Consider the following 16,471-nt stretch of genomic DNA (forward strand, 5'->3'; position numbering starts at 1 on the left):
CTGACCTTTGCCTCAGAATGTGTCAGATTAAGTAGATAGAGAAATGATGTAAAAACATGGAACTACACAATTAGAAAGCTGGCTTTCATATATAGATTTAATATATATGATAGATTTCATGCAGGCTATGCTTGCATGCAATTATGCAGATGTATGTAATTAATAAACATAGCAAACATATATATATATAAATTGTTCTTTTTACATATCCCGGACACATTTGTGAAAATGGCTCATACGCTAGACCACAGCGAGAATTTGAGCAAAAACCCAAAGCTGCACATTTAAAGGCTGTCTTTGACCACAGTACGAGAAATGTGGAATTGGATGACATGACTTTTTGGGTCCCGCTGCTTAGAACGTTATTATTTTGCTTAAAGTTATTTAAGTTTCCTTGCTTTTTGCAGCCCTCACGATAAAAAAAAAACGTGTCATGTGGCATCCCAGAGCGTGGCAGTCGTGGTGATGCTAAGATGTTCTTACACTGATATGTGTTTATAAAATGAAGGATTGTTGGGGGCGGTGACTACATGTAAAGTTATAACTTTCAGTCTCCAGAAATTCCACTTTGCTCGTAATAAAATACTCAAATACTTTCATGGAAAACGAATCAAGGTAGGACTTCTGCTGCTCAAGTCACAAATGAAAGGCCAACATGGAAGGAAAGGAAAGGCAGTGATAGTTTTTCATTTTTATTCCTATCACAAGAATTATTCTTGTTTATTGAAAACTTGGGAAATTACCCACATGTCTTTAACTCAACATCCCATAAAATCCGCCCCCTCCAAGTGCCCCGTGTGGCGAATCCGGCCCCATGTAGAGTACCTCCGTCACACCCAGAAAGTTTGCCGTGCCCATTGGCGGTCACCTCTGCTCCCCTCCCAGCCCCAAGCAACCACTGATCTGATTTCTATCCCCAGAGCTTTGCTTTTTCTGGAAATCTCATGTCAATGGCATCATAAAATACGCAGGCTTCTGTGTGTGGCTTCTTGCACTTAGCGTACTGATTTTGAGGTTCATTCAGGTTGTCAGATAAGCATTTTATCACCTTTGTATGGGTCCCTGGAGAACACCTTAAAATCGCTTAAAACCTTAAACGGCTGTCTTCAATTTCCATTTTCAAGAGACATGCAAGGAAATTTTTCAAAACAAGGCCATATCTCCGAGTCTGATCAGATACGTGGCAGCGCAGACTCTCACTGAGGAGGCCTAATTGTATCTATTAGGAATGTATTTGGGGTGCGAGTATCAGCAGCCTAATGATTTATTTTTCTCACATGACAAGAAATGCACAGGTTCATTTGCTCGGTGACGCCATCAGGGACCGAGATTTTCCCCTGAGCGCTCTGTCCTTTTTGGCGAAATTCCCCCTGGCGCATGTTGTTTCACGGTTACGACGTGGGTGCTGGAGCTTGTCTGTAGTCAAGGCAGGAAGAGGAGGGGACGCCCAGGGCGTTGATACTGTTCATCAGGAAAGCAGAAGCTTTGCCCCAAACCCCGCAGCAGATGTCTGGAGAGGCTCGTTGTCCAGAAGCGGGTCCCATGTCCTCCCTTCCGTTCACAGGAAGGTGGGAAATCAAGAAGAGGATCATCTAACTGGCTTAGGTCAACCATGAACTGTCCCCTCGGGTTGGCTCGGCGCTGCCCTCTAGAGGACTGGGGGTCTCTAGACAAGGCCTTGGGGGGGGGCGGGGGGGCATCCCTTAGGTTACCCATAGAGTCACCAGATAACACGTACCCAGGGACAGTTCCATTAAGTGGTTGATCCTAGACGCGAGCCGAGAGTAGGCACAAGGCAGAAGTCCCCTAAGATTTGACTAAAGGTTTCAGGCCAGACTATGATTTGGAGAGAGTCAGGCGTCCGCACACTCGGGTGAGTTGTGTAAAACCTTACAGTGATACCGGGGTCCAGCGGATGGAGGTGGAGGGCCGCCCTCCCTTCGTTTCTCTTCCCGTGGGTGGGCAGGGTCGGGGCGGGGGGGCTGGATAACATCTGCGGTTCCCTTTTAACATGAGTGTTTCTGTGACTTCCGGCTTCCAGGTGAACATGATGACCTTGGCAGAGCACATCATCGAAGCCACGCCTGATCGAATCAAGCAGGAGAGTTTTGTGCCCACGGAGCCCTCGGCTTTGGAAAGAACAGACACTGCCACCATCAGCAGTACCATGAGCTGGCTGGCCAGTTACCTGGCCGATGTCGATCGTCTGCCAAGCGCTGCCCAGATCAGGTCCGTGGAAGTCCGTGGGCCACTGACCAGCGTGAACTCGCGGGCTCAGAGAAGGGCACGGGAGGCTCATTCAGTCTGATGAATGCTGTGTGATACGAGACCTCCCGATGGAAGGAAGGAAACTTTCAGGTCCCTCTTCCCCACCTCTTCCATGACTTCTCTCCCCTCGTGCGTGTGAGATCGTGTCCCACGATGTTTGTCTCCCCCCAGTTCAATTGAAGTTTCGTCAAGGGCAGGAAAATGTCTTTAGTGGGCTTAGTATTTAGCATCGTGCTAAACTCGTAGCAGGTACTCAGTAGGAACTCACTCACTGAAGGACAGTTACCAGTACAGAGGTTGTTTAGCAACTCACTGCACTGAAGGAAGGCATATTCTTGCTGGTGCGCAGTGGCTCTTGTCTCTTTACTCGGTATGTAATGGGTCGTGCAGATCAGTCACCAGTCTCTCTCCCTTGTGTCTCCTCTTGTTTCAGAAGTGCATATAACGAGCCTCTAACCCCTTCTTCTAATACCAGCTTGAGCCCTGTCGGCTCCCCAGTCAGTGAAATAGCTTTCGAGAAACCCAGCCTTCCCTCAGCAGCAGATTGGTCTGAATTCCTGAGCGCGTCTACCAGTGAGAAGGTAGAGAACGAATTTGCTCAGCTGACTCTGTCTGATCACGAGCAGAGAGAACTCTATGAAGCTGCCAGGCTCGTCCAGACCGCTTTCCGGAAATACAAGGTAGAGTAGAAGAGAGCTCTGATGTCGTGACGTTTCGTAAGATGGGGGAGAATAGACGAAAGTCAGAATCATCCAAACTAAAACCTGATGCCATTTTGTTCTCCCACTGTATATTCTATAGAATCGTTATTTGGACTTATTATGTCACAGGAAATTATTAATAATTTTCAGAAGCCTCAGTGAAATAAAACCGATCAGTAGTGCGATGTCAGCATCTCAGTTTATTCTTGGCAGTGATGATGGATATTTATCCTTTAGTTAACATTGAGTAAGTTGACACCTCCACCGCAAGGAATCTGTGACCCAAAGCAGGGATTTCTAACTGGATGGAGGCCTGGGACTGACCGTAGGTGGCCCGTGAACTCCTAAAATTTTATGGTGAAGCTTGTGTGCGTGCATTTTTGGTGGGACAGGGTCCGTGGCCTTCCATATTCTCAAAGGAGCCTTTGACCACCCTGAATAGGTGTTAAAAGCCAATCATCATTGATCCCACAGCAGAGCAGCCGGGGTTAGGTTAGGAACGACGATGGAGATCTGGCAGAGCGCGTAAGGACAAATAGTGCCATACCTGACTCGTGAAATGCCTGGCAAATGAAGACTTCTAGGCCTCCTAACATCCAACTATTATAGTTCTATTTAGAAGCAGGAAGGGGAGATCTATTCTGTAAATTCATTTTTTTCCTGATTTCTGCTTATAACTGATTATCACTGTATTTTGGTAAACCTGGGGTCTCGGAGGAAGTTATGTGTGAGTAACAGTTCTGTGTAAGTCTTAAAAAAGTTGAAATTTCTTACACTAAATCGTGGTTTTGCTTCACTTTACCCTTAAGGGCCGACCCTTGCGAGAACAGCAAGAAGTGGCTGCTGCCGTCATTCAGCGTTGTTACAGGAAATACAAACAGGTAAACCACGGCTCTGGGTCACAGTAGGAAGTGCACCTTGTCCAAACAACAGGCCCCTGAGGATGTTAGCATGTGGTTTGGCCTAAGAGTACTATGTCCAGTGCCCGATTCAAAGACCAACTTTGAATTATGTTGACCAAAAAAACAAAACAAAACAAAAAACAAAGGACAATATTCCAGAGGGGGAAGGAAAAAACTACCCCAAGAAAACATTTGCAGTTAAACTTATCCCACAGGGTAATTTTTGTTCAGATGGTTGGCCTTCCGGTATGATCACCCAGCTGAGACGTTGATCTGGCACAAAGGAAGTTATCTGCGTCTGAAGGGAGGATCTGTGTTCTAGTAATTTTGCCTACAGCCTCCGTAGCCATTAACTCCACTAGGGAGTTTGATGTGGTGGTCAGAGAAGGTGAACGGTGGCAGTTATCTTTGACCTTGAGTTGTATAAATTATATACTGTCCAGCCACTTTTCTTTTCCACTTCCTCCCATCCGTTTTCACACGAAGACTTGTAAAATTCTGAAGAAGCTCAGAACATCTTTAAACTGCTTTCGCATTCCTCAGTTAAGACGTGCAGGAAGAATTTCTAAGTGTTCTTTACACAGGGTTGCTGTTTCCAGAACAACCTGTAAGCTTACCTAACTGCCATCCCTTGGGAAAGGGAACTAACTAATGTGTATGGGGCCCCTAGGATATACGAGATCTTTTGGGCACATCATCCCATCACGTGTGCTCTCTACAATGATTGGAAGTAAATAACTTTATTTCTGTTTTTCAACAAAGAAGCTGAGGCTCAGAGAAACGAAGTAAATATCAGACTTCCCTAACCACCTGGGTGGTTGGAAACCATACAAACTTGCCTAATTCAGTTTTGACTGGTCCATAGGATAAAGTTCAGGCCTGTCAGTAGATTCTAGAACCTTCTATGAGACTATGCCATACGGAGGTTTTAAATGCTTATGTAAGGAATAGTGAATGCTGAGAAGTGGAAGTGTGGTACTATGTTCTCTTGCTCCGATCCAGGGTTCACTTTGATTTCTGATATGGGTTGCCATTTTCTTGAGTTTCTCTAGGATTAGTGAAAGGGGGTGGGCTGGGAGGAGTCCTCGACTTATAGCCAATTGAGTTCATGATCCCAGAAAATGAAGGTTTATTGTGTAAACGCTGACACCACAGTCCCTGGAGCTCTGCAGCAGGGAGCCACGCTCACATTAGAACAGATGCCACACAGAATCCACGTGTCAGGTCTGTGATTAAAACAGGGGTTTATTCCAAAACATGAGTTCTGTTTTTGTTTTTTAAAACGCCGTCCCAGGGGCGCCTGGGTGGCTCAGTCGGTTGGGCATCCGACTTCGGCTCAGGTCACGATCTCACGGTTCGTGGGCTCGAGCCCTGCGTCGGGCTCTGTGCTGACAGCTCGGAGCCTGGAGCCCGCTTCAGATTCTGTGTCTTCCTCTCTCTCTGCCCCTCCCCTGCTCACGCCCTCTCTTTTTCAAAAATAAGTTAAAAACAAAACAAAAACCAAACCAAACAAACAAAAAACCCTCCCAAAGAAGTATTGTCTACAACCAGGAAGACAGAAGGCAATATTTTTTGAAATACTGGCAAGTAGAAGACAAATATTTTGGAAGACAGAAGGCATTAAGATAGCCAGATTGCCTTTTTCTTTTTTCTTTTTTTTTTTTTTCGGTTGGGAGTTTTATTGGTTCTGGTTTTTAATTTCATTCTATTCAGCAGTCTAACATTAATCTTGTATTTTCTGTTTCTCCCCAAGCTGACATGGATAGCCTTGAAGGTAATGACACCCAAGTCCCTCTCACAAACCATTTCACCAGAGTCACAAACGCCACACCCATCACCAGCGATAAGAAGGGGCCATTAAGACGGCAGGGTCTTGAAATAGGCATACTCCCCTTGCCAGGCCGCCGAAGTACGGTGCATCTCTGGGGACCATGTGGCTATTCCGTTGCAGTGGGTTTTGGCATTAACAGTCACTGGACACTTTCTTGGCCATGTCCGTCTAGAGAATCCATCCGAGCCAATTACCGTGAGCCCCGCGAGCCCCGAAATGCACCACCCTGCTGCCCAGCGTGCTTCCCTGGGTTCCAGTAATTTCTGCATGTGCGGTATGCACAGGCCGAGTGGACGAAAGCCACGGGAGCCCTGCAGCGTGGAGCGTTCTTGTCTTAGGAGATTTTGGGGCAAATGAAAACGGAAGGCAGGTCAGACAAGACCTGAGAGGATTCTTGCACAAGGGTCCTGTGTCTTGAACATTCTTGAGAGGTCAGTCTGTTCCCTGCCCTCAGTCCAGCTCATACAGGCAGGGATGTCCTCAGGCACAGGGATTTTTCTCAGGAGTATTTTCCCCCAGGATGGTAAGTTGCCTTCTTGTAAGCAAAGTGCTTCCTTGTGACTTCTTGACCCCAGAGCCCTCCTCTTCTATGTCTCATTAGAAGCTCGAACATCGCATTTTTGAAGTATGGAGAGCTCTGGGTTTTTAGTGCCTAGAGACCGAAATGGAAGAGAACTCCTTCTCCTGTGTGTAGTTCTGCAGCCGGCTGGGCGGAGGGTCACCGCTCCTGGCTTCTGGGGAAGTCCCTGGTTCCGTGACACTTTTCCAGGTTCCATGGCATCACCCCTGTGTCGGTCCTATGAGTGTTAATCTCTTGCAGGTTAAATGTCTTAAAGGTGTCAGCGTTTCATGATAAGCCTTGTATTTGGGACCTTGCAACTCAGACATGTGTCGTATGGAACGATAGTCAGGAATCGGAGGCTGACCGCTCCAAGTGGGCGTGTGTATGGTGGTGATTGGGATGCGTAAAAAAGGTTCTTTTAAAATGGGACAGTAAATATTAATCTTAAGCATGTAAATTATACCTTCTAAATGTGTTCTCATTATTCCTGAATGTCTAAGTGTATTGCTATCAAATGTGTTTCCAAGTAGGGCAAAATATTTGATACTGGGGGGGAAAAGCACATTTGAAGCAATACGTTGTCTGAAGGCAACCCTTAAACTAATATTTTGCATTTGGGAAAGGTAGGTGAAGAGGTTCCTAGTTTGCGTCCTTCATAATTGAACCCAAACCAGAGAATAGTAATAACAACAACAACAACAACAATAATAATAATAATAACAACAGTAATAGTAATAGTAATAGTCATAATAAAGGGTCAAAGCCTTTTCCTGCTCTCCCTTCCCCAGCAAACCCAAAGGACACATAGGCCCGGTGGCTACTGTTACTCTTCTGCTTATTCTTGTCTCCCTGCAGTATGCACTTTATAAAAAGATGACACAGGCTGCCATCCTAATCCAGAGTAAATTCCGAAGTTACTACGAACAAAAAAAGTTTCAGCAGAGCCGGCGTGCCGCTGTGCTGATCCAGAAGTATTACCGGAGTTATAAGAAATGTGGCAAAAGACGGCAGGCTCGCCGAACAGCTGTAATTGTACAACAGAAACTCAGGTGGGTTGAGATTTCGTGGAGGCGAAGCTGTCTGGGGAAGAGAAGCTTCCGGCGTCGCCCAAAGAACGGCCCTGCCTGGACGTCGGGGCCGAACGCGCGCGTTGCAGTGACTTTCTTTAGGGGCCATTCTAGATGCTGTGACTCTATGTAGCGATACCGGAGCCGTTCACCGACCTTTATATCTCTTTAGCCCCTCTCTCCACCCCGCCCCCACCCCCACCCCCACCCAGTTATCGTGATGCTTGGGTGAGAATTTGGCAGGACCGAAGTTTCCTACTCAGGAGAGGGGCGCCCCCCCCCACCCAAAGTGTGGCGTCGCTCTAGGGGAGACCTGGGGAGGCTAGCTAGAGGTGAGCTATAGTCCGTCTTAGAGTAATGAAGACGGAGCACAGTAAAATCTGCCGATGGAAGTTCAGAACCCAACAGCCCAGAAGAGTAGCAGACTCGGGCAAACCAGCCTCTAAACTAAGCCTGTCTAGTGCCGGAAGGTCTTCTTCCGCAAAATGAGCTCATGAAGACTCGTGAAAGAACAGCCCGCTGTCACCGTATTTTCCATCTCGGCCCTGCTCCCCGCCCCCCCCACCCCCACCCTTTGCGGCCGGCCGGAGCGCCATCCGTGGCCTCCCCCCTTCTCTGCCGGCGACGCCCACACCCCGTGTGCCGAAGGCCGTACTGCGGGTGCGGTCGGGTTCGCCACGTCCTCTGTCCCCGCTCACCCGTTTTCAGCTTTTGCGCCTTAAGCGTGGCGGTACCCTTCCCGTGACAGTGATGTTCCGGCTTTTTCAGGAGCAGTTTGCTAACCAAAAAGCAGGACCAAGCTGCTCGAAAAATAATGAGGTTTCTACGCCGCTGCCGCCACAGGTAACATTAAGCCTCATCTAGACGGTTTACTCATCGAGAGCGATGAAACGACCCTGACCCTCCTAACCACTCATGAACTCCTGCGTAAAGCCAGTTCCCAGAAATTCATCAGAGCAAACGTCCCAAGTTGCAGTAGGAGAGCCGATCTCTAACTAGGGACCGAGTTGCTGCACTGGGAGCACCGGGAACTGCCTCACGGCACGTTGTAATGTTGAGCAGCAGAGATTCCTGCCGGGTCTCCTGTCTCAGTTTGGGTGTGAGGACAGCCTAGTGGGACTGGCTGTTGCTGCCTGTTTTCTCTTCAACCTCTTACTTGCACGCCACCCTACAGCGTGCTTTCCACTCCGAGCCCCTCCTGTGCCAGCTTGTGTCCAGAGAACGAACAGAGTTCCTGTTCTCAGGGAAGAGGTAGAAAACCACCGACTCCGGGCAGGGTTTCCCACGGAGACTTTCTGCCACGTCGCGGGTGCCCCCTGCTGGACGTGTGCAGCCGAGGGAAGCCATCTGCGCGGAGACGTGCGTTTTCCATCGGGAGAAAACGGGCCCCCGGAGACAAGGGCAGCTTCCCACCAGGCCAGCTAGAGGCGTTCCTCTTTGTTCCTTCAAATCTGAGGTTCCTTTGTGGACAGCAGGCTCTTTCCTTAGATTTGGGGACAGCCGGGGAGATTGTTTTGTTTTCCTGATGAGGTTAGGGTTCTGGGCTGACATCTGTGACGGTGGCCTTCGGGGCTGCGTTTTGGTGACCCTGTGTGGTTTTGTTGCTTCCCTGTGCATCGGGAGCTGTGATCTCCAGCCAGAAACTAGCTCTCTAGTGTCTTCTTGCCTCTTCTGCTTTCACTGCACCAAAACCCCAAGCGTCTAGGTTCAGTTCGATTCCTCAGACGGTTCCTTTCACTTCAGTTTTTCTTACTCCTGAAACTTGGCAACTTCAAGAATGTTTGTGACTTGGAGACTTGATAGGGGTCAACGGCCATCTGCGCTTTTCCTTCTGCTAACAAAAGAATTCTTTTCTAGCATGTTGAGAGGAAGTGTGCTCAGAGCCGCACGTTCATTGTAATAAAAATTTTAAAGAGAACATCCTTTAGGCTGTATTTGGCATTCTCTAGCTGCGATGCTATTGGAAAGAGGCTGGTGCACACTTACTAGACCTCCGCAGCCCATCTGCCCTCTACCCTGCAGCAACTGGGGTCTCCTTCCCCGTGACCAGCTGGCCAATGAGATACCCGTATCGATACTCAAATGGGAAGTCTTGTTAGGAAATGCATATCAAAACATGAAGCGCCTGTGACATAATTACGTTAGTTCTAGAATCCCTGCTGAGGTCAGTGTCTCTTCTCTCCCCCCGGGCCGTACCTTTGGCAACGTGAGATTCTCTTTGTTCGGTCCACATGATCAGGGACTTCCCTCCGCCCTTTTCTGGACGTGCTCACCTGTGCTCGCACTCCCTCCTTCCTTTCTCCCCTCCAGTTTGTCTCCCAGTTTGTCTCCCAGCTGAGACTGTGGTTAACACTCTCACAACAGATTTTCTTTTCAAGGAAATTAGCTTTACGGGGCTCTTCTTTGGAGCCAGAATGTTTGGAAGTTGAATTTTCCTTGTTTCTCCTAGTCTTCACCTCAAACTTTGAAAATACGTGCGGGTAATGCGACCTTGGTCATTATGAGCAAACTCACATCAAGTCCCCTGCTCCTTCTTTGTTTTTCTCGTCCAAAGCCATGCCCTACGTCTGCGTTGGGTGAGTTGAGAGGTTACGAAGACAGTTAGGCAAAACATCCGTGCCTAAAAGGCCGGCTCCCAGAGTAAGCTGAACAAAGGAACACTCTCATTCTTGTTTTCAAAGCTCTCTCTTTATAAGCTAGTTGAGAAGAATTTCATGAGGATTTCACCTTTCTTAAGTTCGTGTTTTAACAAGTAATAACCTCCTGAGGGTGGCAAGAAGGTTTGTTGTGAGGAGAACATCGGATTATGGACTTGGAATTCCTATTCATTCTTTGGGATAAAATAAAGACTCCTAGTGGCTCTTTTCCTGACTTGCCCCATAATGGTTTAGACGTTAGAAAAAAATGAGCAGGCAAATTTTAATAACTTTTGCATACCGACTGTATTCTCTTCCCATCCCTGTATCCTGAAAATCGGTAGAACTGAAAGCTCATGTTTTCCCTCGGATGAACGTAACCCTCTTTCCACGCTGGGGTATTGAGTCTTATTTTAAGAGAAACTGTCATGTGTCTTGTCCCTGCGAAGTATTAAAATAGAAAACTTCATATAACACCCTCTCAGAAAAGGTAGGTAGGTAATGGCTTCAGGAATCAATAAGGGTCCTGTCTCTTAAGAATTTTGCCAAGTCATGTGACGCCAACATTTTTAGACCTCACGATGAATTGGTGAATTTTCTACCTGCTCATTTCACATACCCCATCACCACTCTCCTTTTCTTTGTTTCCAAAAAAAAAAAAAAGGGGGGGGAAACCACTTTTTACTCTTTTTTTGTTGTTGAAATAAAGCTGTGTATAAGGTTTCTGTTGTGACCCTCACGTGCTAATAGCTCTTTGGTGTTGTTTTACTGTCTAAAGCCCCCTGGTGGACCATAGGCTGTACAAAAGGGTGAGTTTAGCTGCCTGCTAGCCAGTGTTTACCTTTATCTTCCATTTTCAATATTTTGCTTTTTGCTTGCTTGCATGGGGCTGCAGCCTAGGTATGCCAGTAAGTTTCACATCCATTTTGAATGAAATAAGACAAAATGAAAACTAACCCTAATTACTAACACTGCTACTTTATACAACATGAAACACAGTCACATACAGCAGATGTACAAATGCATGAGTAAGCGAAAGGGAGGCCCTTCTGAAGCCGCCACAGGGCATGCTTAGAACTCGGTGGAGTTGGAACAAGGCTGCACTGGAAGAAAACGTCAAGCAGGTGGCTATTTGTGACTCAGATCATTGGCCACAATGCAATTCTCTCAACTACCGCTGTGTCCAAATTTCTAAAGCAAAAAAGCTCCCCAGGTGATACTGGCTTTTTTTTTTTTTTTTTTTTTTTAACGAATCGATTTCTTGTTTAGAGTTACTATTTCCCCCATCACCCTGTTCCTGTAGTTTCGTTTTGTAAATCTCCCTTTCCCTGGTGCCATGAGGTAAGTCAGCACATGAAGCTGCCCTTTCAGAACCAATGCAGCGCATTCATTATTAAAGAGCGAGCAAACCCGACTTCCAGAATTTAATGGCAATGCTGAATAAAGACGGTGGGGTGGAAGGTGTGTTAAATCTGCATATTCTATATAGCAGTTAAGAGTGGACATTCCAATAGAATTTGTATTTTAAAGAAATGATGATGAAGAGGTAGGGTAGCCGATGGACACTGTTGGTGTCCTTGAGGTTTTAGACTATGATGCTGGTTTGTAGGTATACACAAGGGGCAGAAGTCTCTGCCAGAGGCGACTGCCACATGCGTGAAGGTAGAGGAAAGGATTTAGTGTCAGGAAATTGATTTAAAAGACAGGGATATAATTCACCCAAAGCAGATCCGAATGTAGATTAATTTGACACCTTTTGTCCGGACTTAAGATGCCCTTAAGCAAGTAACAGGGGAGCAGGGGAGCCCCCACCCGTCAACTCCACTCCATTCGACACCCTCCCTTCTTAACCCCGACTTGAGTCATTTGTAAGATTTCTGAGAAGAGATTGTAATTCAAAAATTCTGAAACTTCTAATGTTTCTGAAGCTAGTATTTTTCATCTAAGTGCCTTTATGTCGATGCTGGTATTTATTCATTGTATTTTAAGTCAGAGATCGTCTAACTTCTTCTTAAAAGGCTTTCCAAAGAAAGTAAATATCTTAGGCTTTGTGGGCCACACAGTGTCTGTCACACCCATTCAGCTCTGCCATTGCAGCCTGCGAACAACAGTAGGTGATATGTAAATGAATGGTTATGGCTGTGTTCCAATAAAACTTTATTTACACAGATATTCATTGGGCTAGATGTGGCCCCTGGACTGCAGTTTGCTGACTTACGATGATAGGAGAATTGAGTTTTTATAAGTTCTTCCTAAAATAAGACCCAGCCCCTATATAAGATTTAAAGTCTCACGTGGTTAAAACCATGGGTGGTCACTGAAAGAAAATGTATGTAAAACAGAATAAAGCAGTTCCGCTGGTCTGTACATTTACTAGCTAGTCCTCTTGAGAATTAAGCAGTTGTTCACAGTTGTCCCATGTGGTGGAACTGGCTCAGAGATGTCTGTGTTTGACATTCAAAAAAGGGGACAAAAATCTCCACTTCTTTCTCTTTCCATTCCCTTTCACTCTCTGCATACATAAACAATATTTGTTTCCACTTAAAAAAAAAAAAAAAACAAAACCCTGCAAAAGAGCAAATGCAGGCCCCAAGACTCAGTTTAACAAAACAGTTGTAGTATCTTGCATGTGACGTGCAATTAACACGATCCCTGCGAGGAGCCAACATTTAGTAAAAGTGGTTGCCTACGCACTTCGGAAGCTTGCTAGCTTCTGGTACGTCAGTGATCGTTTTTAAGAGAACATTTTCCAAAGGTGCTTTTCCATGTGAGAGTCCCTACCATAACTTCTTTAGCACCTGCTGCATCCATCATCACAGGCTCCTAAAACTCCTCCTCGGGCACGGAAAGTTGGAATTTCCTGACACCCCTGGGCCTCCCGGGCTTCAGGGACTTGGAGAGAGAGCAGCTGAGAAGCTCAGATTCCTTCTAGTATGGTCCTGTCTCTCTCCCTGTGTGGATGGAGGGCTAGCTTATCTGTGGCTTCGTCTAGTTACCGGTAAGATCTCACCCCCTCTTGGTTCGGTCAAGAGACCAGAGCAGAGACGTCAGTCACAGTGGCACTTCCTCCAACAGTCCCCAAGCTGAAATGACTCGTGGGGAGGGAGGGCATTCTCTGAGGAGAGTTCTTACTGGTGGAATTTGTGTCAAACGACTTAGCATACTTTTTTTTTTATTAATGTACATACCATACTTAAGACATTTAAGCTTTCTGCATCAAAAGATGATATTTGATAACTTAAGGAACTCAGTTTTGTGGCGCAGTTTGTCAAACACCATTCAGCCGCACGTCCTCGATGGGTGAAGCGGAAGGGTATGGAGAAAGGCAGACGAGGTCAGTCATCGGAATTAAGGCACAGTACGCCAGTCTTCACTTGGGGTTGGCTAAGAAAAAGCCCCCCGGTGCTCTCGGCCGAGAGTCCTCGTGTCTTCATGCAGCCTTCCCTCCAGGCTTAGCCCCTAATTCATCCAGGCTCTTAACGTGGAGTTTCCAAATCCTCCAGCTTCTCCTAGGGATTTGATTTGTCTTGGGCACAACTACTGCCCTTTTAGGAGAAAGCTTTTGTCGTGCACAGAGAGATATTTAAATCGGCAATCTTAATTATTTCTCTGAGTTAACTTAGGTGTTATACTACTTTCCAAACAGTGAGGATTGCTGAGGTTGAAGAGGTTTTTGAAGGGCACATACTGAAAACGTGACTCTCCGGCTGGGTTCCGATTAAATTGACCAGGATGTAACGTAGTGTCCTAGCAGAAACCCAAGATACCTCATACGTAAAGAAATAACAACTGAATTACGTGACAGATTCATCCTCCGGGTATTGAGACTAAAGAGGACAATGCCTCTTTCTCCAGTTAGAAAATGGTTTTTCCATTTCCCTCTTCAAGATATTTGGGGTTTTGTGGGTATCAGGAAGCGTTCTCATAGATTGGAGAGACTATTCTCTGAAGAGTGATTCCTGGACAAATCCTTTTTTCCCCTGAGATGTTATTTCTGTGACGGGGCATTATGACCTGTAACAGTCACTACAGGTATTATCAGAAACAGTGGGAATTCTGGTTTTCAAATAACCTATTTTTGGAAGTTGTTGGCCTAGTCCCCGTGTTCAGTAAAGGTGGGTGAAGCTATCCTCCTGGCATAAAAGAACCCTAACTGGGGGGGGAAAGAAGAGGTAACTCTTTCTGGTGACAAATGTTTAAGCAACAGATTTTCTCTCTGACTGACAACTGGGTTTCTAAACACTGAACTTTACCAGATGCTGCCAGTTTTCTTGGTAAGTAGCGATTTCAGCACTGACTCTGGACAGCAGTCCTGTGAGACACCTTCAGGGGGTCGTTGTCAAGTTCTGCGGGTTCCGTTCATACTTTGTGTTCTGTTGTATATACTTTAATCCGAGGGACAGTTCTCTAACGATGCCCGAAAGTATGTTGCTTGATTGAGAAGAGTGGACGGTGCTCTAGGTCAACAACGGTGCCATCACACTTTAGTTAAATTTGACACGAGGTGTAATTCCCAGGTGGCCTGATACACTTGGTGAGGAGTAGGAAATGAATGTGTGGGATGTGTCATCATGGCTGTAATTCAAATATCCAAAGTAATTTTGTCTTACTTGCCTCTTTTAGGAAATGAATATTTTTGGCACACAGTGGTGTGTGTTAAATTGCAGACAACATGCTCTGTGTCATTCTTATTGGGCCTCTCTGTCTTTTTTGTTTTGCAATCCAAATGAGATTTCTGGAAAATGGCAAGATCTCTCTTTTCCTAAATTCCCCACAAGCTATTGCAGCTCTCAGAGCAACAGGTAACTAATCAGAAAGCCGCATCTGGCTGCCCTGTATATTTTTGACGTCCAGCATTGCAAGAATATATCTGCTGAAATCCACTGACTCATGAAACATTTCTCTGGCTGAGCGTTACCAAGTAGATGTAATGAAGCGGCTTTGCCTTATGCTTTACCCATGGAGCCATTGTTTGCTACAAGTTTCGGAAGCAGGCCAACCTCATTTATTCGTGAATTCTCATTGGACGTCTGATGGAAATAAACCCTGTGTGGGCTTCTGCTGGCTTTCAGTGCTGTTGCTTTCCTACATCACTTCAGTACATTAGAATGCAACATTCGTTTTTATGTTTCCTCGTTTCTTTTTTTTCTTTCCTTCTTTCTTTCTTTTTTTTTTTTTTTTTTGTTGTTGTTGTTGTCGTTGAGACCGCAGCAATACCCCAAAGTGGGGATTATCTTCAGCCTAGAACGCTTGGGCAAATCCCGGGGTTGTCTTCCATTTTCATAGCGGAATGGCTGCAGGGGAAAGTCGTGCTGCCCTGATTGCCTCCCCTCCCAGCCAGTCCCTGGAGGGCCCTTTCCCGAGGTACCGACTGGACTGACGCGCGCAGCTCAGAAACGTGCTCCCGGCGGCTCTCCTTGCGGCCACGACAGCCTCGTAGCCACAGAAGCTGTGGTTTCTGCCCCGGGTCAATGGTCTTCAGAGCCCCAAGGAAGACTGCTTTGCCTGTCTTCTGTGCAGTGGAATTCAGAAGCAAGCATACACACTGTATACGGGGTTTGTTTTTAGGTGACCAGGACATCCTCAGGTTAGGCTGTTTCTTGGCCCTGAATGAATCCAGCAGGTGTAATCCCTTTAGAGAACCAAAGCCTCAGTAACCAGTAGCTGAGTTGGGACAGCACGTACAACGCAACAAGAGTTGATGGAACGCCTGTCTGTATTCTAAGTTCCGCAAATACCACCACTGGATTTTCCAACGTAATTCCAACTTCAAACAAACCCGGCCCACATTTACCAAGTTCGTGTGCCGAAAAAATAGGCTTAAAACACAGGTAATGCCAGTGACACCAGTTCAAACAGTTGATGTTGGTTTTGGACTATAGAATCAGTTTCTTTCTTTCTCCACTGAATTTTTCACTTGGTTTTTTTGTGTCATGCGAATACAATATTGCTAGCCATAACGGATGGTGGGATGTAGTCATAACGGATGGATAGGAAAACATAAACTTTTTTTTCAACCTGGAGAATGATGAGCAGAAATAATTATTATGAAAGAAGTACACTCCTTGTAGCACATTTTGGAAATACAAATAAACAAGGAGAAAAACCCAGAGGTAATAACGACTAAACTTTCATTGTGACCCCTCTCGTGCTAGATGTGTGTTGACATGTGCCTGTTAGTGGCTGTTCATGTCCTAAGACAAGGCAACAACAAATTTCTGTAACTGTTGAAACTCTGATCTGAAACGTCTGGTTTTTTAGAATTGGCTAACAAAAATTCTAGTGTCAAATGCTCGAAAACTACTTTGGTGATACAGTGAATTGTTTTGCGTTTCTCTAGAGGCAGTATAACATTCAAACGTTACTTTTTGTCCAATTGACGTTTGGCGTAAAACAAAAAGAAAATTAGGTACCCCTAGCCCATCCTAATAATCTGCCCTCAAGTGACTTAGAACTCGATTTACGGCTTCAGTAGGGCAGATTGTGAAAGTCTCTCAATTTCAT

At 46.0% G+C, this 16,471-nt stretch overlaps 1 protein-coding gene across 8 annotated transcripts in view; it reads left to right on the forward strand.

The window, feature by feature from the left end:
- Window positions 1-16,471, forward strand: part of LOC115522343 (calmodulin-binding transcription activator 1) — a 563,939-nt gene that overhangs the window by 540,653 nt on the left and 6,815 nt on the right. For 2 of the 8 annotated variants that reach the window (XM_030328136.1, XM_030328142.1), the window contains exons 14-20: window positions 2,042-2,229; window positions 2,702-2,948; window positions 3,779-3,850; window positions 5,625-5,645; window positions 7,120-7,313; window positions 8,100-8,174; window positions 10,746-10,776. In XM_030328136.1, coding sequence (XP_030183996.1) covers window positions 2,042-2,229; window positions 2,702-2,948; window positions 3,779-3,850; window positions 5,625-5,645; window positions 7,120-7,313; window positions 8,100-8,174; window positions 10,746-10,776 — 828 coding nt within the window. The remainder of the gene's footprint in view (window positions 1-2,041; window positions 2,230-2,701; window positions 2,949-3,778; window positions 3,851-5,624; window positions 5,646-7,119; window positions 7,314-8,099; window positions 8,175-10,745; window positions 10,777-16,471) is intronic. The other 6 variants (XM_030328138.1, XM_030328144.1, XM_030328141.1 and 3 more) reach the window with 4 other exon arrangements.

Source organism: Lynx canadensis, chromosome C1 (assembly GCF_007474595.2).
Source record: "Lynx canadensis isolate LIC74 chromosome C1, mLynCan4.pri.v2, whole genome shotgun sequence".
NCBI classification, from domain to species: Eukaryota; Metazoa; Chordata; class Mammalia; order Carnivora; family Felidae; genus Lynx; species Lynx canadensis.